Genomic DNA, 27,286 nt, shown 5'->3' on the forward strand with positions numbered 1-27,286 from the left:
ATTCCCTCAAATGATTATTTGAGTTACAATGAATTAAAAAGCCTTCTTTGAACACAAAACCAAACACAAACAGATGCTTACCAGTGTATTGTATAAACTGATATCCCCTTCCAAGCCACTTCGTCTGTGTTCAAATTTTACTATAGGCACTTTGGCTGTTGTTATAGGCAAGATGTTTCTCAAACCTGGGGAAGCAACACTTTAGTACATAAAACATTTCCATTAACTACATATATAGTAAATGTAAATACAAAACAAATAATACTTTAAAACACCTACCTGGATGCTTCTTAAGAACTTTTGCCAAACCTTCTATTATTTCTTTACAGTTTAATTTCTAGGAAAAACAAATACCACAGCTTCAGATGTTAAAATATGGATCCTATACAAACAAGCACATTTACTATGAAACATATATTTCATAGAGGAAAAGCCTATGTACAAAAAGAAGTAAGCAATAAGCAGGCATATGAATTTACATAAACTGGTGACTCATATTCTCTATGTGGACACTACATGTGTGTCCATAGGGCATTAAAGGTTTAATAGGCTGTATCTTGCTTCAGTTGTGCAGAGTGCAACAAGCCAATGTGCTACTAGTAAAATCCTACCTTTTCTGTGTACAGAAATCTTTAAAAACATTAAAGAATTCTTGAATTTAAAATAGTAAATTTTCTCAATTTCAGAACTCTTACCTCTGCATTTTCATGGCCTTCCAATGTCATGCAGATATCTAGATCACTGTCCCGAAATCCAAATCCATTCTTTGAAGAGCCAAACAAGCAAAGTCTGGCTTTGTCTGATCAAAAGAGTAGACCAAAAAAAGACAAATTCTTTTACAGTTGAATGGTAAGTGATTACTATGGAATATTGCTTAACTGAGACATGCAGGTGCTCATAAAAAATGAGCTTTAAGAGAGAGCTTACAATGTCACATCTAAGACTTCACCTTTGATAAAGGAGGAAGCACAATACTTTAAAAATTATTTATAGAAAGTAAGGCAGGATAAAGCCCATGTAATTTTTATAAGTGAGGTATGCAACAGAGTTACTATAATCGTTAAATGGCATCTCTAAATGTGGTGCAATGTTTTGTGGTATGTGACTGCACTTTCCTGTTTTAAATAAATCAAAATAATGTGCAAACCCAGTCACTAGTAAAGCTTTACCCCACAGATAAGACAGAGCTACTCTTAAGGTAGTCCAAGGCATATTTCTGATTCCACTCATACTTTATCTGGGCTGCGTATTTTTCCTGTGACTAGGTAAATTTGGTCAATCAGTAAGTTTCTGTAACTATAACATACTGTTCAAGAAGAAACAAGCAATAAAATTAATGTACTTTATGGAACATTCTTTCCCCATTGTTTTGTTTACATTTTTGTTTGAAACACAATATTACAATGTATTTTCACTCTTGTAAAGGAAAGCAAAATCATGTAACTGAGAGGAAGCAATTTCTTCCTAACTGAAAAGAATACATTTATCTGTTCAACTGAAATCAATACTAGGTAAATATATATAACACCTATTCACAGCTTTTTCCTAACCTTTAACAGAATCGGAAATCTTAAGTCTTTCAAGGTTCTGTAACAGGTCTCAATCCTCAGCTGCTGCCAGCAAGTGGAGGGCACAGCCAGTGGATGGAAGTGCAATTCACAGTTCCTTGATCACAGGCCAGCTACAGCAGAACGGATGGCCTTCTGTGTAAAGCAATGGACTAGAATTCAGGAGACCTGGGTTTGGTACCTGGCTCTAGAACTATTTTACAACACCTACAAAAAAATCACTTTGCATCTCTGTGCCTTGACTTCCATTACTGTAGTAAGATACTTTTGCCTTTTTTATAAAAGGGATGTGAAGATAAAGAACTCATTAGGAATTCTAAGATACTTAAACACTGGTGACTAGACAACAAAACTACTTGGCCCACGACCCAGGTAACACTAAACCCAGCTGGCCAGGGCCCATTAAAACTTCCTTTTAGTCCTGACTGCAATAGCCCTGTATCTGTATTATTAGTCTTGCAGCTCTTCCTCCACTTCAGGGACATTTCCATGGAACAGCATTGAGGGATGTTCAGTTTACAAGTCTGGAAGATAGTTTAACATAACAGAAGGAGAAGAGATGCCATTGCTTTAAGCAAGGAAAACAAGCAATAATGAGACAAATGACATCTTCATGTTCTGGACAGCATGAATGAAGAACGCATTATCAAGAATCACTACCTACTGTTACATACCATTATACTCCTTTCGAATAAATCTTTCCAAACTTGCCAGAATTTGTTCTCTGTTTTGTTGCTCAGATAAAGGAGGGGATAATTCATCTAAGTAAAAACAAGTTAAAACACAGTCAGATGTGATGTTCAGCTACCTCAAAAGTCTTCTTCAGCTAATTAAAAGTATTGGATACCTTTGTTGTTATTACATTTACTTTCCTTGAATATGTTTTTGTTTTTTATGGTATCATTAGAGTTGTTAGGATTTTATTTCAGATGTCTGATTTTTCTCCAGTTATTCAAACACAGAGTGCCTTGGTGAGCACCTGGCATCCAGCCAAGGTTAACCCACCACAGCACCCAAAAGGGGCTTTTTCCAAAACAAGCCATAGAATTTGACAAACACAAAAACTAGCTTTGCCCAGAGCCTAATTTCTGGGAACACTAGTAACTTTTTACAAACGCAGTGAAATATCCTGCACAGTATTAGCTTCTCAAATCTGTTGTAAGAATTTGATATACCGTGGGTTATATGAAAATAAAAATATTGGTGAATTTGTAGCCTAGGGTACCTGAAAGAGCTTCTTCCCTCTGAATTTACTGGAATAAGACATTTATCCCTACAGTTTTTATTTTTTCCAGATTACAGTTCACAGTTTACAGTGGAGTACAAATACTTTTCCAACTTACCAAAACATCTTTTACACACTATATCAAGTATTTCCCGAAATCTGTCTGTCATCGGTGGTAGTGGTTTCAGATCAATTTTCTTGAAATCCTCTGGGCAGTCATTTTTGGAATGTCCATCCCGTTTGCAGATGCTGCATACTATAGTTGGTGGCTTTTGGAGGGAAAGAAAAAAGTGCACAAATGCAATTTTACTTTTGAGATAGTTCAACCTACCATTTCCATGTAAGTCATGCAACCAAGACCATTTAACATCTGAGCAGCAACAGAGTCTCTACAAAGAACAGAAAAATGCCTCTCAACAGGCTGCATTTAGTTCTCACAGTACATAACAGCACCTGGAAATTCTACAAGCACGTAGGAGAGGAATTAGTTAAAAAAACCCTCACAAAACAACTAAAAAACAAAACCCAGGATATTTTTTTTTGCGGAAATCAGAAAGCTTTGCATAAGATGGGGGCAACAGACCATCTTGTCCAAATGGCATACATGTTTGGTGTTTTCCAGTTCTGAATAACAGGTACTCTAAAAAGGCTAGAGCTACCATTCATAACAGAGACTGAAACAATCACCGAGAGAATTCTATCATCCATTCACCCTTAGTTTTAGTGACTCAAAAGTAACAGCCCACTGATATATGACCAGCACTGCTTAAGTACATGACCAGCACTGCTTAAGTACATGGCTTACCTTTCCTGAAGTCAAAATAAACTTATCAAACACATAATGCATTTCTTCTGTAGAGAGTCTGCCTTCATCTTTGAGATCATGAGCTTCCACCATTACTTTGCAGTTGGGCGAGGTAGCTGGTGTGCCAGTGCAGTTATTCTTCTGAGAAGACTCTGTTACCAAACTCTGTCTACTTTCAGCATCAGAAAATTCATTACTAGAATTTGTGTCATAGGGCTGATGCTCACTGCAGTTACAATGGTGGCTTAGCTCACCTTCAGTTATACAAACTGAAATTTCTAAATCATCCCTCTCTTTAAGTGATTTTTGCTTTACTTCACAGCATTCATTAGAAATAAGGGATAAAGCTTCTTCTTTGTCTTCATCATAACTAGAGTCCAATGTTGAAAGTAGCAAAGAGTCTATGGTCTTGGAAGTACATCTTTTGGCTACAGCTTCTACCGCTTCATTACATTCAAGTTCATTATCTGGTATGTTACATCCACTTCCTGTATTTTGTTTATCTACAAGTTTTTCCCCTTGTGGAAGGCAACAATTGGCTACAGGCTCTTCAGATCTTGTGGATTTCTTATTATTCATTCTCCCTTTTTCTTTTTTCTTGGTGTCTGGCTTGGATTTAATCCCATCTTTACTTTGTGGACATGCAAAATATTTATACGCTGTCCTAAATCGCTCCAGGATGTACTCAAATACCATCTGGCTATTTAGACTTCGTGCAACATTCCTCTTTAGTGCAAAAGGATCTAGGAAGAAAAAGAACAGTTTAATTAGTAATCTTTAATTTCTACATTTCACTAAAGCAGCTGAAATATGTAAGTTATGATATGGCAGTTAAAAACAGATTCTTATAATATAATCCAGAATTGTATTTGGATATCCTTAAGAGAACGTAGGGCCCACAAGGTTCTTTGGACTTCTTCCATACAAAACACAACACACGTCTGGCCATGAATGGCTGGCTATCACAAACCACTCTAAATAGTGTTATTTAAAAAGAAAACCACAGGTATATTGTACAATTATATTAAGGTCAATTTATCTAAAGTAGAAATGAAAATAAACATACAAAGGCAAAATGAATGTAGGCCTGCCTGAACTTTTTCCCTTCACTGAAGAAGGATTTGCATTTCCCTTAAGAAATTAATTTCTAAGTGTTACATTAAGGTTATAAAGGATTATATGAACCAATCTCACCAGGTTTCATTCTTAGTCCTTCCTAGCGATTTCTAGACCAAACATGTTTTCCAAGTAAAAAGAGCACTTGCATATTTGCTATAAGTTTGCCTGGGAAGATAGTACCAAACTGAGATTCTGTTACTTCAGAATTTCAGTTACAAATTTAACATTAAAAAAAAAAAAAAAAACACAAAAGCAAAAATGAAAAACAAAAACTATAAAACAAACAAAAACAACACAAAAAGACCAACAATAGCAGGTATTAGAACTAGAATGCAACCTCGTTTTTGAAATTATTTCCTGTTTCTTCCTCAATAATTTGCCCTTTCATCTTACAGGTTTTAGTTTCCCACATGGTGAATAAACACTACTCTTAGTTTTAAAACTCTCTAGCTAAAAGTGACTGAAGAACCGGGAAATTAAATTAAAGCCACAGGAGTGATCTCAAGACCCGGTACTCAACATGTGCCTCAACAACTCATTGCTTGTTTTTCTCCTTTTTACTTTTCTTTCTCATTATTCTTACTGACCCATCATTGAATATACCTTTAGCAACTCATTCTCTGTCTTTATGATTCTCTTTGACAGAAAAGCTACTTCATCAATATCTCTAGAAAGTGTCCAAAATTAATTATTATTGCTTTTATGAAAACATCACCTTAAATGGTTTCTTAACCTTCCTCAAATACCCAATTTCTCTATTATTAAGGCAAATTCAGAATGCCATACGTTGCTCTGTGACTTTCCCTGTTAAGTACTGTTTATGCATTTTTCTGAGTTGAGGAACAGAATAAAGATGTCTTCCAGTTATAAAGAAGTAATAGACAAAATAATTATCTTTCTTCCTCTCCCCAACATATATAATGCAAGGTATGTATCAAATTCATATGGTCTCACTCCCTGAAAAAAGCACTCCCTTTAGCAGGATGTTCAGGCCCTGAAGCATAGCCTATAACATGCCATTCAGTTTCACAGTATGGAAATACTACCAACAGTGAAAGGAACAACGGGGCGTGGCAGGGGGCGGGAGGGAGGTTACTTTGATGGGTGCTGGTTTTGGCTGGGCTTGGGATCATAGTAGACAGGATGGGGCTGTGTTTTGGATTTGTACTGAAAACAGCGTTGATAATACAGGAATGTTTTAGTCACTGCTGAGCAGCGCTTACACAAAGTCAAGGCCTTTTCTGCTCCTCACCCCACCCCACCCCACCAGTGAGTAGCCGGAGAGGGCACAAGAAGCTGGGAGAGGGCACAGCCAGGACAGCTGACCCCAACTGACCAAAGGGATGTTCCATACCATATGGCGTCATGCTCAGCATATAAAGCTGGGGGAAGAAGAAGGAAGGATGACATTTTACCTTCCCAAGTACCCTTTACATGTGATGGAGCCCTGCTTTTCTGGAGACGGCTGAACACCTGCCTGTTGATGGGAAGCAGTGAATTAATCCCTTGGTTCACTTTGCTTGCAGTTGCAACTTTTGCTTTACCTGTTAAACTGTCTTTATCTCAACTCATGAGTTGTCTCACTTTGACTCTTTGGATTCTCTTCCCCATCCCACTGATGGGGAAGAAGCAAGTGGCTGCATGGTGCTTAGTTGCTGGCTGGGGGTAAACCATGCCAATGGGTTTACTCCAGTTCACTCTGATGAGAGCTAACCTCTCTGCTCTGTCTGCGTTACAGTCAGAGAAACAAACAGATAGCTGGTAACACTTAAAACACACTGTGGTTTTTGGAAATGCAGCTAGAGGTGAGGCAAATTCATGATACCAGAATCATTAAAAAGGAATAAGCAATAGCTTATAGAAAGAATGAAACAGAGATAAGAACAGAATGGTAAGAAACAGTGAGACAAATGTACACCTTGTACTTCAAGGACCAGAGCTACAAAAAGTAGTACTAAACAGAAAATTTTTCTTTAAACAGACTAAATAGCTGACAAAATATACAAAACCCAATTTATTTTCTCCTTGAACTGTTGATTTAGTTTATTGTCCAGACTTCTTGTAACAGACCTGTAAGTATTAGGTAAATAAAGACAATAATGCACAATGACTAGAGAACTAGAAAAGTGTATTATCCTACCTTCAATGGCTATTCGCCTTTTAGGCCAGTTTTTATTCTCTCTGGTTAAGAGTTCTTGTACCCGTATGCTGATGACATACTCCTCCAAAGCGAATTCCAGTGTGTAAAACTTCAACAGTTCTAACCACAGTTGCCCCAGTGAAACTTGGTGAGGGGTTCTGAATGCTAAGACAGACTGAAACACATTGGAGAAGAATGCTCAACTGCAGTAAGAAATGCAAATTCCCATTTTTTTCCTGGTTCCATCCAATATTGATGTTTAAAGATAAAAAACAGTGATAAGAGATAGTATATGGTTTCCAATGAAATAAAGCCATGACTTACATTGCCGTGTTTCTCTTTTGCATTACTTTGGTTGTCCACTTCCGAGCTTGTTACCTTTTTACCACCACCTTTTTGTTGTTCAACTTTAGTTTTACTTTCCGCTCCAACTGAGTTCTTTGCTGCACCATTTGTTGGTGGTTTGTACTCCCACCGTACAAACTCCTCTTCTTCTATACCTTTCAGCTGGTGGTCATCTGGCCTCTTTGAATCAAAGCCTTCAATCTAAAACCAATTAAAGTAGCTCTGAAACAAGATTCTATATAATACACACAACAAAGAGTTTTCACCAAAGGTAACACTGACAATTGTGATATTTATTCCCCTCAAGAATAACTGATGTCAGAGAATAAATTCCGAGAATTAAAGAAGAAAATATTTGCCTTTTCTCCAAAATACAGCATGACACAATTGCACAGGCTATAGCAGCTGCCTTTTTTTAAGTCATCAGAATCATCAGGCATCAACTGTGCGAGGATTAAGTACCAAAGCATTTTATTCACAAATTTCCTAGGCAATCAAATTCCACACATTTTATGACCTTGCAGAACACAGAAATAACATCAACAATTTAACAGTAAGGTTACTATATTACCGAAACACTTACCCAATTGCCCAAATAGGATGGTAAAATACGTGGTTTTCTTTGCTGAAGAAAAAATATCACCATTAAGGCAAAGGAATATGAGGGAATCCCACCTTCAGCCTGACAGTCAATGTGACAGAGCTGTAAGAGAACAAATCGTTACTTTTATGATGTAACAGCAGCATTTAATTTAAAATCTATTATAAAAGAATATTAATGTGATACACATACTACAATGAAACAGAAAATCCTTTATCTCAGAAACTGCAGTCGTCATGCCATGCTACGTACAGACAGTATGCAAATTATAGCAATTTGAACAGTGCCTTAAGTTATACTACTTTATTATATGTTATTCTCTTCACTTTCATCACATTTTGTGATTGCAGGACACATTTGTGTTCCTATCTAGAGTTTCAGTCAACTGTCAGGTATTTGTAATTGTGCAGTATCTCACATATGGAGATGGGGATTCTACGCATCTGGCTGTAATCTGATACTGATCTCTTCGATGGGAACTCAAGAGAGATGTTAATACTGCTGCATACCTAATAAACAGTCTTGGAACAGTTCTTTGTAGTTTCTATTGCTGCTACTTATATGTTGCAAACCAGGAATTTTTGTAAAAAAAACTTGTTAAATCAAGGAACAATAATAATACCACGCAACTGATTTTTCAATAAAGCCAAGACATTGTAAGTCAAGTATGGCCTGGCAGCAATTCCAGGACAGAATTACAAGACAGTTAAATGCTGGCTGTGAACATTATAACTTGGTTCCTGTGATCAATGTGGGCATCTGTAAGAAGTACAGCAAGGTATGACAACAGACCCTGTTTTGAGTAAATTTAACTTTTTAAAATGTGACCTGAATAGCAGAAAGTTTGCAAGACCCAATTGCTCTGTTGAGCTTGATTTCAAGGATCAGTTAACTAGTTTTAAGGAACTAGTGTAATAGCTTGCTAACAGAATAGTGGAAGCTTCATATATATTTACAGTTTCACACCAAAATCTTCCATCTCATTCTGGCCTGTTAAGGTAAGAGGTGAACCAGTGGCACGAAGTTCTTTTCTACAAACATATTCATGGTGTATTACACATTACATTGTATGCAGTACTTAAAAAGAGGAAATAAACGTATTTAATGATCCTCAATATTTATAAACTTACTCTAGCCCAGTAGCGGAAAGCCAAAACCAAGGGAATAAGGACAGGCTCCAGTTTACCAAGTGCAGCCAGTAGGTCAGTTGTAAGGCAAGCCACATCATTTCTAGCACTTACTTTACATGTCAAACCACTGTAATTACAAATGTAAAACAGAGAAAATGAGTTATTGCCTTCTGTATATAAATGACGCTTGGGGCAGCAGGGAGGTGGGGCATCACATCCACCATAATAAAAATATGCACCAGTGACTCCTATGTAAGAACCTGAACTTTTTAAACAAAAGCTACAGAACATGATCACATTTTCTTTACTACTAACTCATCAGTTGGATCTACAATTTACAGAGGTTCATTACAGCTAAAAATATAAAACAGCATTAAGAATTTGCTCTAAATTCTGCCATTACTTAATTGTGCAATTTTAACACAACTGAAACTCTATGTATGTCTTACACCAAATAAAACAAACAAATAAATAAATAAATAAATACCCCAGGCCTTACTGCTTATTAAGAGTTGGTAAGTTCACAAAACAGCTGCTCTAAAAACTTTCAGTTTGCTTCTCAGAATAATTATTTCTATTCTCTTGGTACTCGCAAGGCATTTGCATAATCTACAAACACACAAAAAGATACACCCACCTCTGTTGCATTTACTTCCCCAGAGTTTCAGTCACATACCTCTAGCCAGTCAAAGCAATATGGACATCACACAGCAACCACATTTCATTTTGGAGGTTGCTACTTCTTACGAATTGACTGAAATTGTCCTTACTGGTAGTATGTATCTTATAAAATGTTTTTAAAGCCTTGGATTAAACTGCTGACAGAAATTTTAAATATCAACTGAAACCCACTCCACTTTTCCCCTATTTAACTAAAGTAGAACCGGTATTTTCAGACTCTTAGAACTAATGAGCTCTATGAGGCACAAAAACAAAGCTAAGCTTTCTTTTTAGACTGTATTTTCATGTATGAGCAATTCCCCTTTAACATGCATGTTAGCTAAATGTTACAGTAATACTTCTTGCCAGGAGTGCAGGCAAGCAGTTGCTATGAACAAGCATAGTAGGTATCAGTATCTCATTAAAAATCCTTATCAATGACATGTACCTTTTAACATCTTTGCAAAAGACAACAGGAACTTTGGCATGGAAATCTGACTCCACATCCGAGTAGACAGCTAAGCAAGGAAAAAAAACCATTACGTATTAAAGTATTTTACAGTTTTCCCAATATTGCCTTTAAAATTATTACATTTATACTGTATTTTTACAGGACAACTCAAATTAAGTGCTGCATAGCTAACCAGTAAGCAGTATTTTCTGGTTACTTCTGATGCTCACCACCCGTCTCACACAGCCAGCAGAAAAAAAAAAATAAAACCCTTGTCAGGAAACTGGGTTGGTAGCTCTTCTAGAACTTTTTTGTCTTCACAACATTTGAAAGACAGAAGGTTAAATCTCTGACAAACCATCAGGATAGCTTGAGAACTACTTATGAAGCTGACCTATCAAATTTCCTGCTACTTGTGTCACTTGGTTCAAGATGTGCAGACGACAGGGCTAGATGACTTCCTAACAGAACAAGGAGGCTACAAGTTTCAGAAGTTTGGTAGTTGTTCTCACTGATGTTCCTATGCAAGTGGAAAGTGGGGTTTGGGTTTACCATTTAGTATTTCTCCTACAAAGTTAAATACTTTTTGACCCAGCATCTAACACTATTACCATGAATTCTGGCAATCTGAACTGGACTACCTGGGCTGCCGTTCTCCTGCTGCAGGTTCTCATCTCTGACTTACACAAGCACTGGTATTCATAAAAATCACATTCATAAAAACAGCTCAGATCCAAAAGTTATTTTCAACCAAAGTAAGTTTACAGAAAAACTAAGCATAAAACCAACTGAACAGCCAATGGAATGTTAATTAAACAGAAAGGAGAAGCAACTAAAACTCACCACTGTTCTTCAAGATTTCAAGTACCTGTATCAGAACATCTGGTTGACTCATCTATAATGACAGAAGTAGAGCAGGTTGTATTACTCGGACTAACCTATTTTATTCTACACTTTGTTTAAAACTACTTCAGTTGCACAACTAGTAACAGCATGTTCTTTCACAGAAGTGAAATCATGTATCAATATTAATGAAAAAATTAACTGTATCTGTCCGCATCATGAAAACAGGTACTAGTAAACGTATTAGCCATCTTTCTTTTAGCCTAGAGCTTTTTTGGTTAATACTTCTGTTCTAGTTCCATATTAACAGACTCTATAAAGTTAAAACAAAATACTTGCCATATATTCAACAATTTCAATGTCAATGTCTGTCACTAGAAACACACAACAATAAAGAATTTAATGTCAGTACTTTCCCAAGGGTTTTTAAAGGTTATAATTTTAAAATGTGTCTTCTTTTCTCCCCAGAACTCAAGCAGTGTTTCAAAGATAAGGTGAAACAGTTAAAGAAAAGCTATAAATTAGCACCTCCTTTATGAAAGTGTGACATGGTACACTCCACATGCAACTGTTTGAAAAAGGGCTCACTTTGCTTCCTAGCTGCAGTATCATTTCAAAATACGATGTGTAAGTATGTAACCAAAACACTTATCTTGAATTCCACTGTAACACATACAGCAAAGAGCGAGCAAGTTCAGCAGTTGTGCCTCTAATGTTCTCATGCTGCTAGTATCACATGCTAAATATGAACCAACAACTTCAATGTTTAAAGGCAAGTTATACTGCTCCGCATGAATTTTGTACCACACCGAACTGTAAACTGGGATGTGACATTTACTTGCAAGTGATTAAAACATAAAAGGAAAATTGTCACTTCTAGCTCCACCTTTAAAAGGGGAAGAGGAGGAATGCAGACCTACAAGATTTTACTGTCTGAATCATGAGCACATAAATGCACACTTACCCAGAGCCAACTATTTTCATATTGCTTCAATGCTTACTCAAAAATTTAAAAAAAGGCTAGCATAAGACTGTCCAGAAAAACAGAATTAGCAACGAAAGCAATGAAAACTTTATCCACTGGATTCATAGCAAACCTGACACCAAATGGAAGATTTTGGTTTGTGCTATTCGAACACCGTATGCCCCAACAGAAGATGAAGGCAGTGGAGCAGAAATAAATGTTGACAGCCTTAATTTGAAAAACAGTCTTAGTTAATACAAGATAATATCTACACACCTTAGGGGGAAATTTGATATCAATATTAACATCGCTGGTCTTAAAAGCGAATCTAGTTAAACAGGAGCCATACATTCTCAGTGAACAGTCTGGAAGAGAGAGAAACATCATTATTTAACAGCTAGTAAATAAATTATTCCTTAATGGATGGCACATACCCTGCTTTAGATACTGTACCTCCCAAGTGGTACTCCCAGATTAATGAATATTGAACCACTTTCTCACTCCTGTGAAGGCTAGTAATTTCCATAACACAGCATCACAGGAAACAGGATAATTCAAATAGCATAATTACCAAATGTCAAAAATTTTTCCATCTGTTTTAAAGTTTTGCAATGCCACTTTAGTTTTGTTTATTCTTAATATAGAATTAAATACAAAATAGTAGTAACTGTCACCATCTCAGTGCAGGATTTTATTTAACAGCTTTTGTTAACTACAGCTTGATTTCACTGCAGCAGCTAGCCAATTATAAAATTTTTTTGTTGCCTCATACACTTTAGTCACAAAAAGTTTTTGTGTGCTATAATCTGTTAATTACATTAGCAAGTTCCTATGCACAATTCATTATGAAGCATGCATATAAAATGTAATTTCCTTAAAATCCAAGACAGAAAGTACAGTATCCATTTAGTGTTTTTACAGTTAATACAGTTCCTTACCGGCAAAGATGTGCAACAGATCTAAACTAATTAGAAAGTAACTATTCAGTAATAATATGAGAAATGTCATTCCATTCCATAAACAATAATTTATCGTACTTCATGATGTAATTTTTGTAGATGAAAACTTTCCTGTAATATATATTAGGGCTCCGACATATTTATGTCAGCTGAAAATTGAGACTATTCTCTTCCCTTCCAAACCCAACACCCTGCTCAAGCAGGGTCACCTAGAGCAGGTTGCCCAGAACTGTGTCCAGTTGGGTTTTGAAAATCTCCAAGGATGGAGCATCCACAATCTCTCTAGGCAACCTGTGCCAGTGTTCAATGAGCCTCACAGTGAAGAGGGTTTTTCTTGTATTTTTTCTTAGTACATTTAGCTGTGTTCTGACCAAACTCTCTCAAAGTAATTGTCTAAAGAGAAAAATAAATCCTATACATAACAGCTTCAAACAAACCTTTCTTTATTTTTCACTACTTAGAAACTCTTAGCCCTCTCAAAATGGATTTCTGTATGGTAAATAAATAAATAAATAGTACTACATTGCAGTATTTCCAATGGGTTTTCATTCCAATAAGAATTTTTGCATAGTTCTAATGCCAGATCAAGAGATGTGCCAGAACATCCCATGTTTTCTACACTGTGCATGAATCAATTTTTTCCTCATTTACAACTTAGGAAAACACATTCACATAGTGGGCTTTGAAAAGGGGAACAACTAATTTGTCATTTACTACTACAGACTGCCGCTCCAGTACTGCTACACCTCCACATCAGCCCATCAGTCCAAACAAGTCAGCCAGCCAAGTAATGCTAACACAGTAATTTTCGTGAGTATTTATGTAAAAGTAGTAATTTCCTTTGTTTTGTCTTATGCTAACATACTGTCAGTGGAAAACTCAACCGTGTCAGAACAGAAGTTTGCACTAGAAGCCACATATGCCAATATTACAGAGCAAAGAGATTAGGAAACCTCTACCCCCACAAGTCCCCATTCTATGTGGCACCTTAGTTTAAGCTTATATTTAATATAGTTCCCAAAACTAAAGCTATTATCCTGCAGCAAACAAAAATCTTTACTACTCTATTTTTACAGAGCAAAGGTATTTCTAAAGTAAAAGGACAGTATAGCATATCAACCCAATTTCAATATAGATTAAATAAAAAGTTTGAAAACTTATTTTTTGTCAATGAGATTAATACTTTCTTCTGTTCAGATTCACCGTAAAACACTGTTAACATAATGTCAACATTACTGTAGCTCCAAAAATCAACTCTCAAACTCCCAGTGTATTAACTATAGGAGATGATGAGAAATCAATGCAAAAAAGCAGATGTCAAGGATTATTGTTTATATTATTGCATATTCCAACAGTTACATAAATTGGATTTGAATGTTTAACATGTCCTATTGAAGTAACATACTCTACTTCCGAAGGGGGAGGAGGGAGAGAGTACCATTCAACTTATCCAGACAATTTTTATGAACTCCCATTAATGCACTGAACTTTATTGACCCACTGAAGCAAAAAACACCCAAGACTAAGCATTTAACTTACTCAGACATTTTTTGCTAAGTTATTCTTTTTTTTTTAATCAACATAAAGCATTCAGTCAAGAAAAAAGCAAATTAGGTATGATATTTATACATGGTTAAGTAAATGTAATATTTTGACCCATTTAAGACAATTCCAGAGACGTTGGGAAACTATAGTTGATCTTGAAGTACGCCTCTCCTCATTTTAGGACCAGTTAGCCATAAATATACATGAGAAGAAATACCTGTTAAACCATTAACCCTTACTGATTTTAATGACTTGTTTCAATGAACAGTTACTGAACAGTGCCTGCAGATATTTCAGATCACAATTAAGCACTGAAAATATCTCATATGCTTACCAAAATCACTCATAGGTAAGGTCTAATATTTTTTTCCTAAAACTATGCTTTAAAAAAAATTGCCTCATCCAACTTTTATCTGCCCTGAAAGATGTTATAAACTGAAGGACCAGTAGGAAAATAAACACACTTCAAGCTCCTTCTCATTTTTCCTTCCTGCACAATTAAGTGCACCTGGGAAAAAAAAAATCTCTACTGTAACAGCCACAGATATTCAGTAATGCTAGGTAAAATATAGGTGGAAAGGTTTATAGGACTAGAACCTGAGAGAGATCCTCAGTGGCTGAGGCTTTAAACACAACCAGGAAGGAAGTATTTTGTGCCCTAGAAATTGCCAATCTTCATTGGAAATCATCACTTTAAAGAGGACTAATAGCTTCAATAAACACATACTAGAAAAAAGCAAAAACAAGCACAATCATATTTTCCTCATTTTGTAGGTGTGTTGGCTCCTTTTAAAGCAACTGTCAGTCTCTATTAAAATATCTGTATATTTTAATATTGTGTAACATGAAGATAATTTAACCCCAAATGCATTAATCCACCACTAATGAAGGTACCAAAATCTGTGTAAAAATAAAGAAAGATTTTCATTTCACCTAAAGAAAATGGAGAATACTATGAATACCTGGTAAGGGCTGCTGAATAATTTTCTCCATCTCGTTTACAATTTCTTGACGAATTCTGAAGTCATCATCTGATATGCCTTGTTCATTTGCTGCCTCAATGAGTGTAAAACTCAGAGCAGCCAACTGTGCAGAAGAGGGGGGTGGGAGGGCACGCAGTTCATTTTCTTCTTGTTTTTCCTGAATAATTGTTGGATGACAAAAGTAAAAACTGGCATTTTAAGAGAAAAAGGTTATCTCATACTATTACACGATATTAAAATGTACCGCTTGTTGTTTGTGTTCTTCTATTTATGTGGTGTCCTGACCAAACACTTTCAAAGGTAGGAACTCTGCCTGGCCTAACTGGCAAATGCACTAGCACAGCTCACAGAAATTACTAGATGCTCAGCGTTTAAAAGAGAACATGTTGTTTCACAGCTGGCAACTGGGGAGGAAATCTGCTGTGTTACATTCCTGAACCACATTTTCTGATAGTTCTGAAACAGAATTGATCCAAGGAAATGAAAAGCTCTAATTGTTCCCACATAATAAAAGTAACTGAGCTGAGAAAGTTTTTCTAGAGTCACACAGATTTCTTCAGAGTGGACTGTACTTGAAGGAAATGTATCAGGGGCAGAAAGTATTCCTAGCTCCAAGAAATTTTGGTAAGTTGAGTCCCATTGCTGCCTAAACAGCTGGTGCCAGAAAGTACTATTTTTAGTGCATCAAATTACAATCAATTTAATCCAACAGCAAGAAATATGTCAGATGCATCAAGTCATTTGGGAGTAAGTACAACAATCACTTGTTTCACAAATTCACCAACTAAACGAAATCTGTGACTGACAACAGAAATAAATACTAACCAGAAAATAATTATGCGCTAAGAAAACACAGTCCAGTATGAAAACATTTGGTTAGTTCTAGGCTGTATCTCTGAACTCTTCTGTTCTTGTTTGAACAAATCTAGTATAAGAAAGAATATGTGCATTTCTAAAGGGCTTTGGGCTTTTTTAATGTCACTACTTCAGGGTTTTTCTTGACTGGGGAAGCCACAGCTGCTTATACGCTTATCTGATAGTCACGCATCTCATAGTTAGAGCTGTAAATAGGTTATTTTATGAAGTAACTTTTAGACAGTTACATACCTCTTATCACTGTATTGTGGCACACAACATAAAGCTATTTGAAGACAAGTGTTAAAAACTGAAACCTCTCCCAGTCCTCTAGCATCTCCATTCAGTGGTAAAGAAACCTAATTCCTCAATTCTTATGCCCATGCCCAGATGAAAAGCATGGTATGAAAGTGTTTCCCTATCAAACATGGGGCTGTTTTGTTGCCGTTTTATTAAATTTTTTTCCCCATTAAGCAATTTAGCAGACATCAAGAAAACTAGAATCCTTTATAAATAGTAACTGAACATTACACAAAAACCTTACTTTATGAGATGTAATGGATTTACGGCATTCAGAGTTTTCCAGGTGACAGCTTGCATATATGATAGAATTAGACCATTAATTACAAACAGAACTATGGTAAGAAATACATGGGAACAGGAGTAAGTAATTGACTGCATTTTGGGGAGTGATTGTAGGAAGAGTAATTTTAACTATCTGAATCACAAAACCCTATATACTTGGAAATTTGTAGCTCTTCATCAGCATTTACAAAAATGGGCTGGCAAGAACATCAGTGCGCCATTTACTGGATTTCATGCACATAACAGTTCTTTAAAGCAAAACAAATAGTAACACCATGGTATCTGATAAGGAAACTGTTTTTCTCTTTGAAAACCTTAGAACTGTTTTTCATATTAAATACATAAACCTAGGTAGATGATAAGTGACTCGGGAACTGAATCCCTCCTTACTTTAACTCTCTTTTTTTTAGTCTAAACACACTATCCCCGCTGCTTACCCATCACAGAAAGGATGTAGATAAAAATCTCACAAGTTAGACAAAAGAGCAGAAACAGAAAAACCCAACATCCCCAACCCTATCTCCAGTCCCTGGAGGTCTTGCTACCAATGACACTATTTTTAGAAGAAACAGAAAAACTAAGTATGTTTCTCACCTAAAGTACCTTGCCTTCTGTTACTAAAAGTATGAAGAACTGCCCATGACTCAGAGACACTAATTCAGAAGCAATGACTAAAAACGTTCTTTCCTCTCTGCCTGCATAAATCATCAAGCCCTTCCTCTCAAATAACAAATGAGCAACAGAAATCTGTGGATCTCTGCTCAGCACACAAACTTTCACCTAAATGAAGATGACCAAAGAAAACATACCACATAACAAAAAAATCTTTTTGTTTAAAAGAAAAAAAAAAAAAAAAGTCAAAATTTTATTTGTTAACTTACCATTATATTTTTCTTATGACGTTTTTCTTTAATATGCTTGTGAGCTCCCTGGATATTTTCAATGTGAACTAAGCAGAGCTTGCATAGATACTGACAGTTGGTGTATTCTGGGGAGCGCTGAGGAAAAAAGGCCATAGATTAAAAGAAAATGTTTCTGCCAATAGTGTCTGAAAAACTCAATTCTTTGAATAATAAATTGTATTTAACAATTACCTAACACTTGTAATGTCAAGGTGCTTTGCAAACACTAAGTAATCTTCAAAAAACACAGTGGAAATGGATTTCTACCCATATGACAAGTGGGGAAAGCAAGGAAAGGAAGTGAGCTGACTTGAATATTACACTTCTCAGTAAATTTTAGTGAGGCAAGATTAAGACTGAAGAGTTTATGCTTCTTAAGGCTGACCTAAAGGCCAGTAAGCCATGCCCTTCCCAGCTCAAGCTTTTAATAACTATGGATTTATTAAATCTCAGTATCTATCCTTCTTTCTCCAATGAGAAAATGGGAAGTATTCATCATATTATCTACTATACACGTTATGACAGATGGTGTTGTTGTTTGGCTAGCATATTCACAGCGTACTGTGCAAGTACTGCATTTTTTGTTCTACTAGAAAGGGTGCGGCTGGCCAACAAGGTGGAAGATGTGTTTCTGACGTACTAATGACTATACTCTGGCTAAGGTGGGATCCTCTGACAAGGGGTAAGATTATTCCATTTTGATGAATAATTTGGGATGCTCAGAACTGGAGAGACATGCAGAACAAGCTTTTTTTTTATAGATAGGCTGGGAGAGATGGAGTACAGAAACAGAGAGCTGTCACCTGGGAGACCCCTGAGAGTCTCTGCAAGAAGCAGCTGAGCCTCAGGAGACGATGGGGTAGGGGGGAGGAAATCACTATTTTCCTACGGTCCAAGAGGGGATACTGTGAAGTTTATTTAGCCAGGAAACCAAAACCAAGAGCTACTAGACTAAAAGGCAGAAAGGACCAGCTCTGCAAAGATGAGGGGTAGTTCATGAACACTCTACTTCAATCTGTCTCATCCTGCAACTGTATTTTCTTGCTCTAATAAAACACAGCTACAGAGACTGGAAACCTTTTGATATGCTCACTGCAAAGACAAAAGGGCCCCAACAAAAAGCCTTCGCTTTCCTCCACACTTATTAGCATGTTTCCAATAACCGCTATGAGTTATAACTGGGAGAGAAAAAAAACCCACTTTACATTTTCATCCTAGTTCTAATACATCTATATTTACTAAAACCGAAAAGTATACTGAAAACACCAGATGTTAAACAGTGACATAACAATGAATGAACAGAGAACACCATTTTAAGACACTAAGGTGGACTATAGATCAGTTAAACAAATTTGACTTACTATACGGAAACCTAAACCACTGCTAAATTCAGGCAAGTTTTTCCACTTACCAAGTTTGATCTTTTGCTTTTGGGGAAAAAAAAAAAAAAAAGGTCCAATACCCTCCAACTGCAGAGTAAATATAAATTTAAAATAACATGGTCATTATGCTTTTATTACTAATTCTCTTCATCCTCATTTTCTACAAGATACCTAGTAAGACTGATCAGCTATGAACAAATTGCACTAAACCAATTTTAGGGTTACTTTTTTAAATATAAAATCATAAGGCTTGAAGAAGAAGCAGCAGATGTCATACCTTAAATTTTACAAAGTTTTTGTCACTTGTCATAGTATCAGTCTCAAAAGGAGCCTGGTTCACCACCAGTCCAAAATCATGCGCCAAGTATTTTTCAATAGGGGTCCTTCTAGGGTCAGAAACATTCATATTTTTGTTGAAGACTTAGGAAATGCAATAGAGGGTGTACTGACTACAAACACGGAAGATACCAAGTTGGGAGAGGTTACAGAAGATGTAAGATGATAAAAATTCAGTGATCACAATAAATTAGAGAAATGGAATAAATAAGCTGCAATTAAATAATGTCAAAGCAAAGTATTACCCCTCCTTAGGTATTATCAACTGCAAAAACCACAAGGCTGGGAACACCTGATTGGGTATTTCTTAAGAAAAGGATATGGGGATCATTGCTGGCCCAACTACAAGCCAACGTTCTACTGCTGCTAAAATAGCAGAGATCCTAAACACAAATGCTATTTATTTCAGACAGATGAAGTCAGCTTTCCTCTTTATATGTAAGACCTCAGCTGAAATTGCATGTCCAATTTTGGATACCAGTTACATGGTGGGTATCTACAGAAAAGCAACAAGATCGAATCAGTAACTAAAAAATCTCTTAAGACTGAAGAACAAAGGGTGAGTCTAAAGAAGGTAAGACTGCAGGAATGGTAATGATCTTCAAATGTGTAGCAAGTTGATGAAAAAAAAAGTAATAAACATGTTTATTTTCTTGGGACAACACATCAGGGATTAAAATACTGCAAGAGACCCTTACACCAGACATTAAGAAAAAACAGGTTACTTATACTGACTTCAAAATTTGTTTCATTGGAGGGAATATCAAGAACAGTTTAGACAAACATTTTTAAGGAGTCATCTTCAATATAGGTGACTCGGACTGGTGGAAGGCCAATATACTGATGATAGCGCAAGGTTCCTTTTGATCCTGTATTCTGAGTTTCCAGGTAACCAGACTTTCCAGAAAATCTTAGGTAAGTAATGGAAGTGTAAACCTTTAGGTCTGCAGAATTAAAAAATACAGTTCTACAAAAGCTACAAAAGGAACACTATGTTTCCATTCCATATCATCTGCCACAATGAATGACTAGTCATCTACTAGGGATAGTATCTTAGAACACTGAAATGATTCAAAGGCAACAGGCTCTAGTAGAAATACCAACCAACCAGAAATATGGTGATGATAATGAAAGAAGACACCCATTTTCTTTTTAGCTGATAAATAACTCAACCTACTTTTTCAAGTCGGGAGATATAATCTCTTTCCAGGCGTTCTTCAGCTTGTTTCAATCCTAGTTGCTGTTCAGCTGTCAGATTAGATTCATCAATAACAGCAGTGTTTTCTAAATAATCACCTTCCAAAGTATGTTCTTTAGTTGATTCAGAATTCTTTATTTTACCTGAGAAAGAAATAGTAATTTTCTTCAGAGTAACTCAAGGAGACGAAAAGTGAAAGTTAGGAGTACAGAGCAGTTAAGAGCATCTCACTAAGGAGCTGAACACAAATTAGAGCTACATTCTCGTTTTTTGTCCAAAGGCTGGCCAAAATCACCTTAGATGTTAGAATCTTTCCAGTATGTTAACCAGTATTTTGGAGAGACTTCAGAGACTAGCCTGCCACTAAGAGTGCTATCAAAAAGAGGAAAAAAAATTGGTATTCATTTTGTGTTTCAGTCATAACGTCACAGTTGCTATTAAGCTCTTCAAGGCAAGAAAGGGGGTTTTTCTGTTATGCAGAACAGAGTATGTGAGATCCCAATGCTCTACTGTAACAGAAATAAGAAATATTAGGCTTAATTTTTTTTTTTTTTTTTTTTTTTTTTTACACACAATACATTGTTAAGGAAACAGTCATAGAACTGCCTTAAATACATTAACTCAAATGATCTTACAGTCATCAAGCATTTCAATTCCTCATTTAGAAAGCTGCTGGAGTTACATCTGAAAACACTGTGACACCTTTCCGCCCACAGCTAGCAACCACAGAGCTCTGGAATGATGCTACTCACAAACATGCAGGTCAATTCCAAAAGGCCAGTTCCTCCAGATGCCTATGAATTGTTCATAGTCCACTAATTCATACAAACATCTACATCTTAAATTATTCCAGTAGTTTTTATATCAGCAAAAGTGAGGGTTATTTGGTTTGGGGTTTTTTTCTTTTTTCTTTCCTTTCAAATGAGATCTGTGCCCCCAGACTAGCTAGGAATCAAAACTGAGCAAGTTTTCAAGTCCTGGTTTCTCAGTGACAGATGGTCCCTACAGTACATAATAGTGGTCTACAAAGAGCTGACTGATCACAGGATGCTGCCATTTCAACTTGTTTTTCCTGTTAAATTTTATTAAGATAGCGAAAAAAATATGCACTTTAATATTTTCCTAGTATTTCCATACAAGCAACTGCTGTAGCTGTTGCAGTAATGGGAAACACTTCAAATAGAAGGTCTGCACTGGCACACCGTCTTAAAACAGCACTTTTATTTTAAAAAAATGCATTTTGAAAAAATGTGACAAGTCTTGAACTAAGGAGTTAACCTGAAGTGAGACAAAGCCTGATCCATGTATTTAATTCTGAAATTGAAACATATGTGTAAGAATTGAAGACTCATAAGGGTAACCACTGATGGGTGGTACACATTCCAGAGTTCCCTAAACCAAAAAACCATCTGCCAAAACATATTTTAAACATTTTTAGTAACAAAAAGAGTACAACCATCACAGAAAAAAAGGTAAATATTTTCCCCCTACCTATAAAAAAACCTTTTCTTGCAGATTTTTTCCCCTGATCTTTCTGAAAAGCAGTAATAGCTGGCACTTCCTTAAGTGGCAATGATATTATGAAGGGTTCCCCCCTCCCAAGACACTATATTCACAAAATTGCCTGAAACCCCCCAACACTAAGTATCTTGCAAGATGTTTAGGTCTTAGGCATGAGAAAAAAGGACAGCTATTATCATAATCTCTTATTCTCTAAGTAATATGCTTGTATTAATAGTATGTTCTCTCTAAATGCAATCAGCAACTTGCTATATGTGAAAAAAATATGCAAATAGAAACGCTTCAAAGCCCATTTCAGATTGTTGACGATTTTACCAGAAGAAAATTTAGTAAAGCAGTGTTGAATAATACTCACTGAAGTCATCAGGCTTATGTTCCATTTTTCTTTGATCTGAAGCGGTCTTACCAGGATCACCAGTCTGATCAACACTAGTCTTCAAAGTATGAACTCCCAGTGGATTTTCCAACACCAGTTTCCCTTTCTGTGTAGCTGTTAAGCTTTCCATGCTGACTCCATTCCCTGAAACATGGGAGCCTGGAAAGTTTTCTCCCACTGATTGAGCTTTTGTCTGCTTCAGGTTTTCCACTGCTGGTGATAAATTAGAAAATTTTTTTGCTTTTCCATGACTTCGATCCTGAACATTTGACCCCATATCTTTAGTTCCAGGAATACAACTATTCACTTTGCATGATTTATTTTCTCCTTGTTTTTCAGAACAAACATCATTTTGTTTACTTTTTTTGCTGCTATTCCCACTTGGAGAACTTCTCCCAACATCCTTCACAGATTTGTCATTTCTATTATGTTTATAATTTTGATTATTTGTAACTTTGACTGCTTTGCCTTCCTCACAGACAAGACGTACAGACTTCCTTGGGTCATGATTTCCATTCTTTGAGCTCTTGGCCTCTTCCATTATAGTGAAGACCTGCTTCTCCTGCCTCTTGAGACCACTTGAAGTGCAATTCTTCAGCAATTTGCAGTTGATTTTAAATCCACGGTGCAGGCAAGGATCGTAGCTGATTGTCTACTGAAGAAACAATGATAAGACACTTTTAAACTGAAGGAAAAATATCAAAGCTTTAGGTGGACAATACATTAAAATAAACCTTTCTAAAGAATAGCATAACTACATATTATTACAGGAAGCATGTTGCCCCCACAGGCATAAGTGCATTTTCATAATACATTCTGTATTAAAGTAAAACTCATGAAAATTTTTATCATCTTGACTTCTATTTAAAAGAGATGGGGATATGAAGAGATGAAAAATGGCAGAACATGGTAAAAACACTCAGTGATAAAACTGCCAACAGCTTGCTTTTTTCTTTCCTTCCTATTTTTGGCTTTCTGAAAAAAACCCCAAGAACCAAGATGTCTGCAGCTACACTGGCAAAAAAGAAAAAATTAAACACATCTAAAAAATACCACTCTATAAACATACAGATCAAATTATCCACTAGAGAAAACTAATTCAGTTTCCAGCAAGCAAGCACCATTTTATTAACTGATTTTACAAAAAAAAGTATTTAGAGATATAGCTCAAAGTATTAACAACAAACGTGACCTGTCACCTGCATCCACAGATACTTAATCGTATTTCTGACACATACAATTCTCATATAATTTAATTGACATCAATTAAATAAGATTTTGCTTAGCTAAAAAAAACCCCTACAAATAGTAAATATTTTGTTTAGCTGCAGATTAACTTTACTATCGAAACCTCAGTCCTCAGGTGGTATATCATCTGAGCTTTATGTTGGAGACAAAGATTGCTTTTCCACTGGGAAGCTAAGCATGAATAAGTGGGTCTGTTTGTAAGGAATTACTCTAATATAGAAAACGAAGGGGGAATCCATAACAAGAACTTGATTTTTTTTTTTAATAACCTTGAGATAGCAATAAAAAAATTATAAGAATGAAGTATTAGACATAGACAAAAATAAATTTTATAAAACTGTAGCAAGACATGGAGTTTCAGAGTTTCTCTCTTTCCTGTCCAGCTATATATTTGGTAGGCAAAAGCATGATCCCTGGGAATTTCTGGGTTTTAGAGAACCTATCAAAATAAGTAGCTTACCATTTAGTGAAGAAAAGGAATAATAGAAAAGGCAATGAATTACAACTATTAGAAGTATCACAATGTACTTTTGTACTTAAATAATAAGAACCAGAGGGAAGGATCAGATTAAAATGTCTGGTTAAAAAAAAAAAAACTTCCTGAATATTATCAGGAATATATATATCAGACAATTTTTTTTTCAGACTATATAATGTACTTACTATCTATCTCTCACTTTGAAGAAACACAAAGCAGAAAATATTTTAGAACATAAAGCACATACTAAAAATGGTTATGTTAAACTTCTATTGACATAATTGAAAATACATATTATCTTTCAAAAATTAAAATCAAACCTCACAAGAATTTTCATGAAGTTAATGTTAGCATCACAGTCTTTAGTAAAATCTAAAACCTGAAAAAAAAAAAAAAAATCTGTATCCCTAAATTCATTACAACAGCTAAGTATTTCATCTCACAAACACATTTAGTTAATATTACAACTATTTTCTATTAAACACTGATTACACCTGGCTCTTACTTCCATATCAAATGTCAAAGACCAAAAATTGAAAAGATTAAATAGTATTTGCCCTTGAATTGTAGTCAATCTTTTCCATAGCAATTCTTCTTAGCTTGGCAGCAAGAACTACTGCCCACCTGTACCAGCACTGCTCAAGCCTCCGTGCGGTAAGAAGAGCCCAGGGTCCCCACAGGTTGGCTAAATTGTTCTAGTACCACTCCATAGACTGGTGAGATGCTGTAGCTAAATACAGGATGTCGCTATCTTTAAACAGTACTCCACTGTCGATTTTTTTTAATGTAACTAAAAGAGAGAGTAGGATTTTTCAAATTCTAAACTATTCCTTATGTTTCAGTTGCTCAACCTGAAGAGGGGAGAAAAAAAACCCACAAAAAAACAACAAAAAAAATCCCCCCATGCATCAGTTCAACTTTCATTTCTGGTTCATTTCTGACATCCACGTCACCCTTCAACTCCGGACTGGAGTGCGCCGAGGCCACATTTCCACATTCACTGAAAAGCAGCGTAGGTCGGCACCAACTCTGACAGGAGCAATAACGCCCTTTCTCCAACCCCAGCTACTTACTCCCACTCCTCAGGCTGCTCCCTCCCTTGTGCAGCTCTGCACTGAACAAAACCGGAAAACCAATCCAGCTTAACATAAAGCTGGCACAAGAGAGGAGGAGGAGCAGGAGCTGGTAATAACAAACAACTAGTAGGGTGGGGACAACTTCTCTTGGCACCACTTCCATCTTAAAAGCTACCATGAAACTCCGGCATTGGAGGAAAAGTGAGGCTTTATTTTGCTCTGCTTTTTCCAAGTGTCAAATTGTTAGATTCGTATTTTGCAAGAAGGTTTAAAAAAAATCCAGAAAAATTCTACTGTAGGCTCAAATGATTTGATCTCATCCATTCAATAAAATACAGATATATATTCAAAGAGAATATATTAGCTTTAATCAAATGTACAAATGTGACAGGAAAAAACAACTAAGGAAATTGCTAATAAAAACTATCTTTATAACCCAGCTAATAACTTGAGTACTGTGATAACGTTACATATTAAGAGAGTGAGTGTAATCAAGTGCAAGTAGTTAAGGTTTAAAAGTACACATATACTCTTTATTCCTGAGAAAGATGAATAAATACAGGTCATGAAATTTCCTAAGACAAGAATATATTGTACCAAACAAAGAGTTCCACGATGAAATTCAGAGTCTGAAATGCAAGTGGAATAATGTTGTGCTTTGGGATTTTTTTTGCTTTATTTTTTTCCTTTTGCTCTTTAATCCTGAAATGAATTAGCAAAGAAAAAAATAATCTAAAGTGCTGTACCTACTCAATAATAACCACATTAGTCATCTCACAGAGAACTGCAAAGTAAACCAGAAAGGAGTGCCTCCAAAAAGAATAACATGGTTGAAAACAAAACACTAGAGTGGAGTGAATCAGTGCTGAGGTGGCATCTTTTCTAGAAACCTGGATGGCATGTCTTATTCACAAGCTCAGGCTCATACCAAATTGCCAGACCTAGAATCAAAGAATAATTTTCTTCCAGGCAGGCTGGCAACAAAACCAGATTTTTTTCACCTGCATCTGCAAGTGGGGTATGATTAACCTGTTGAAATAATTTCAGTGTATTTCACTTATTCAATATCCTGGTGTTACAGGGGACTGTTTCCCCTGCTTTCTGACTGTATGGTGCCAGTTACTCCTCCGAAATCTAGCTCAACTCTTGGCTCTTTGTAGAAAAATAATCTGGCTGAAATACAACAGCTTGAGGTCAGACAAGATACCATCTGACCTCAAACTCTAGAATATTATTAAGCCTATACATACCTACAACAATCAAATTAAAAGTATGTAAAATCAGCTTCAACTTCACTACTGTAGAATTCATTTTAGGCTCACGAAATGAAGGGATGAGACTGTTTCACTTTCATTTCTGCCAGTTTCTTTTGTTTCCTGCTTCTCTCAGAGTAGCATTAGAAAATTCTGCATTTGAATTGCAAAAACTCAGGGTAAGGCTTACTTCCAAACAGAAAAAAAAAAAATCAAAACACTTTCAAGAAGATACTTCTACCCATGTGCCCTTCCACTCCTTCCTCTCAAGTTGTTCAACTATATTTAACTCCTTCAAAAGCATACATTTTGGGTCAGACTTTGCCATAACAGGGCCTCTTCAAAGATGAAGACCAAGTTAAACTGTGCGCTCTCGCAGCCTGAGTTGCTCTTTTGCAAAGCATTTCTTCTTTAATCATTTCATTAGCAGCAGAACTGAATATACCTGGTTTTCTATACATTAATTTTTGTGCTCCTCTGTCACACTCTCTATCACAGCCCATTGGACAAGCAGAGGAGACGTGCTGTAGCTGAAGGAACATACACGCTGACTGATTCTTGGCTACCCCCAAGAGGAAACGTAACTTCCTTCTGCTTTCCCCTCAGCAGAGACCCCTCCTCTACAGAGGCATGATTTTTCCAGAAAACATACAGAAACTCAATGATCCTTCGACATTACTTCAAATATGTTCTAAAATTTGGTCCCAGCTGGCTGAAATGTCCAAGAGTGTAGAAGAA

The 27,286-nt window shown here is 36.1% G+C and overlaps 1 protein-coding gene across 2 annotated transcripts in view; it reads right to left on the minus strand.

Moving 5' to 3' along the window:
• The window catches only part of TUT4 (terminal uridylyl transferase 4), a 40,093-nt gene extending 16,945 nt beyond the window's left edge, over positions 1-23,148 (minus strand). For both annotated transcript variants that reach the window (XM_035900185.1, XM_035900184.1), the window contains exons 1-17: positions 22,473-23,148; positions 20,576-20,739; positions 17,660-17,776; positions 15,318-15,495; positions 12,128-12,216; positions 10,888-10,939; positions 10,042-10,111; positions 8,934-9,060; positions 7,786-7,905; positions 7,182-7,403; positions 6,858-7,032; positions 3,599-4,341; positions 2,912-3,062; positions 2,243-2,329; positions 696-799; positions 280-337; positions 82-185 (exon numbers count right to left, since the gene is read on the minus strand). In XM_035900185.1, the coding sequence (XP_035756078.1) occupies positions 82-185; positions 280-337; positions 696-799; positions 2,243-2,329; positions 2,912-3,062; positions 3,599-4,341; positions 6,858-7,032; positions 7,182-7,403; positions 7,786-7,905; positions 8,934-9,060; positions 10,042-10,111; positions 10,888-10,939; positions 12,128-12,216; positions 15,318-15,495; positions 17,660-17,776; positions 20,576-20,739; positions 22,473-23,034 (3,123 nt within the window). In that variant the 5' untranslated portion in view covers positions 23,035-23,148. The remainder of the gene's footprint in view (positions 1-81; positions 186-279; positions 338-695; positions 800-2,242; positions 2,330-2,911; positions 3,063-3,598; positions 4,342-6,857; positions 7,033-7,181; positions 7,404-7,785; positions 7,906-8,933; positions 9,061-10,041; positions 10,112-10,887; positions 10,940-12,127; positions 12,217-15,317; positions 15,496-17,659; positions 17,777-20,575; positions 20,740-22,472) is intronic.
• Between the last annotated feature and the right edge of the window lie 4,138 nt (positions 23,149-27,286).

Source organism: Egretta garzetta, unplaced genomic scaffold (genome assembly GCF_000687185.1).
Source record: "Egretta garzetta isolate BGI_Z169 unplaced genomic scaffold, ASM68718v1 scaffold768, whole genome shotgun sequence".
NCBI lineage: Eukaryota > Metazoa > Chordata > Aves > Pelecaniformes > Ardeidae > Egretta > Egretta garzetta.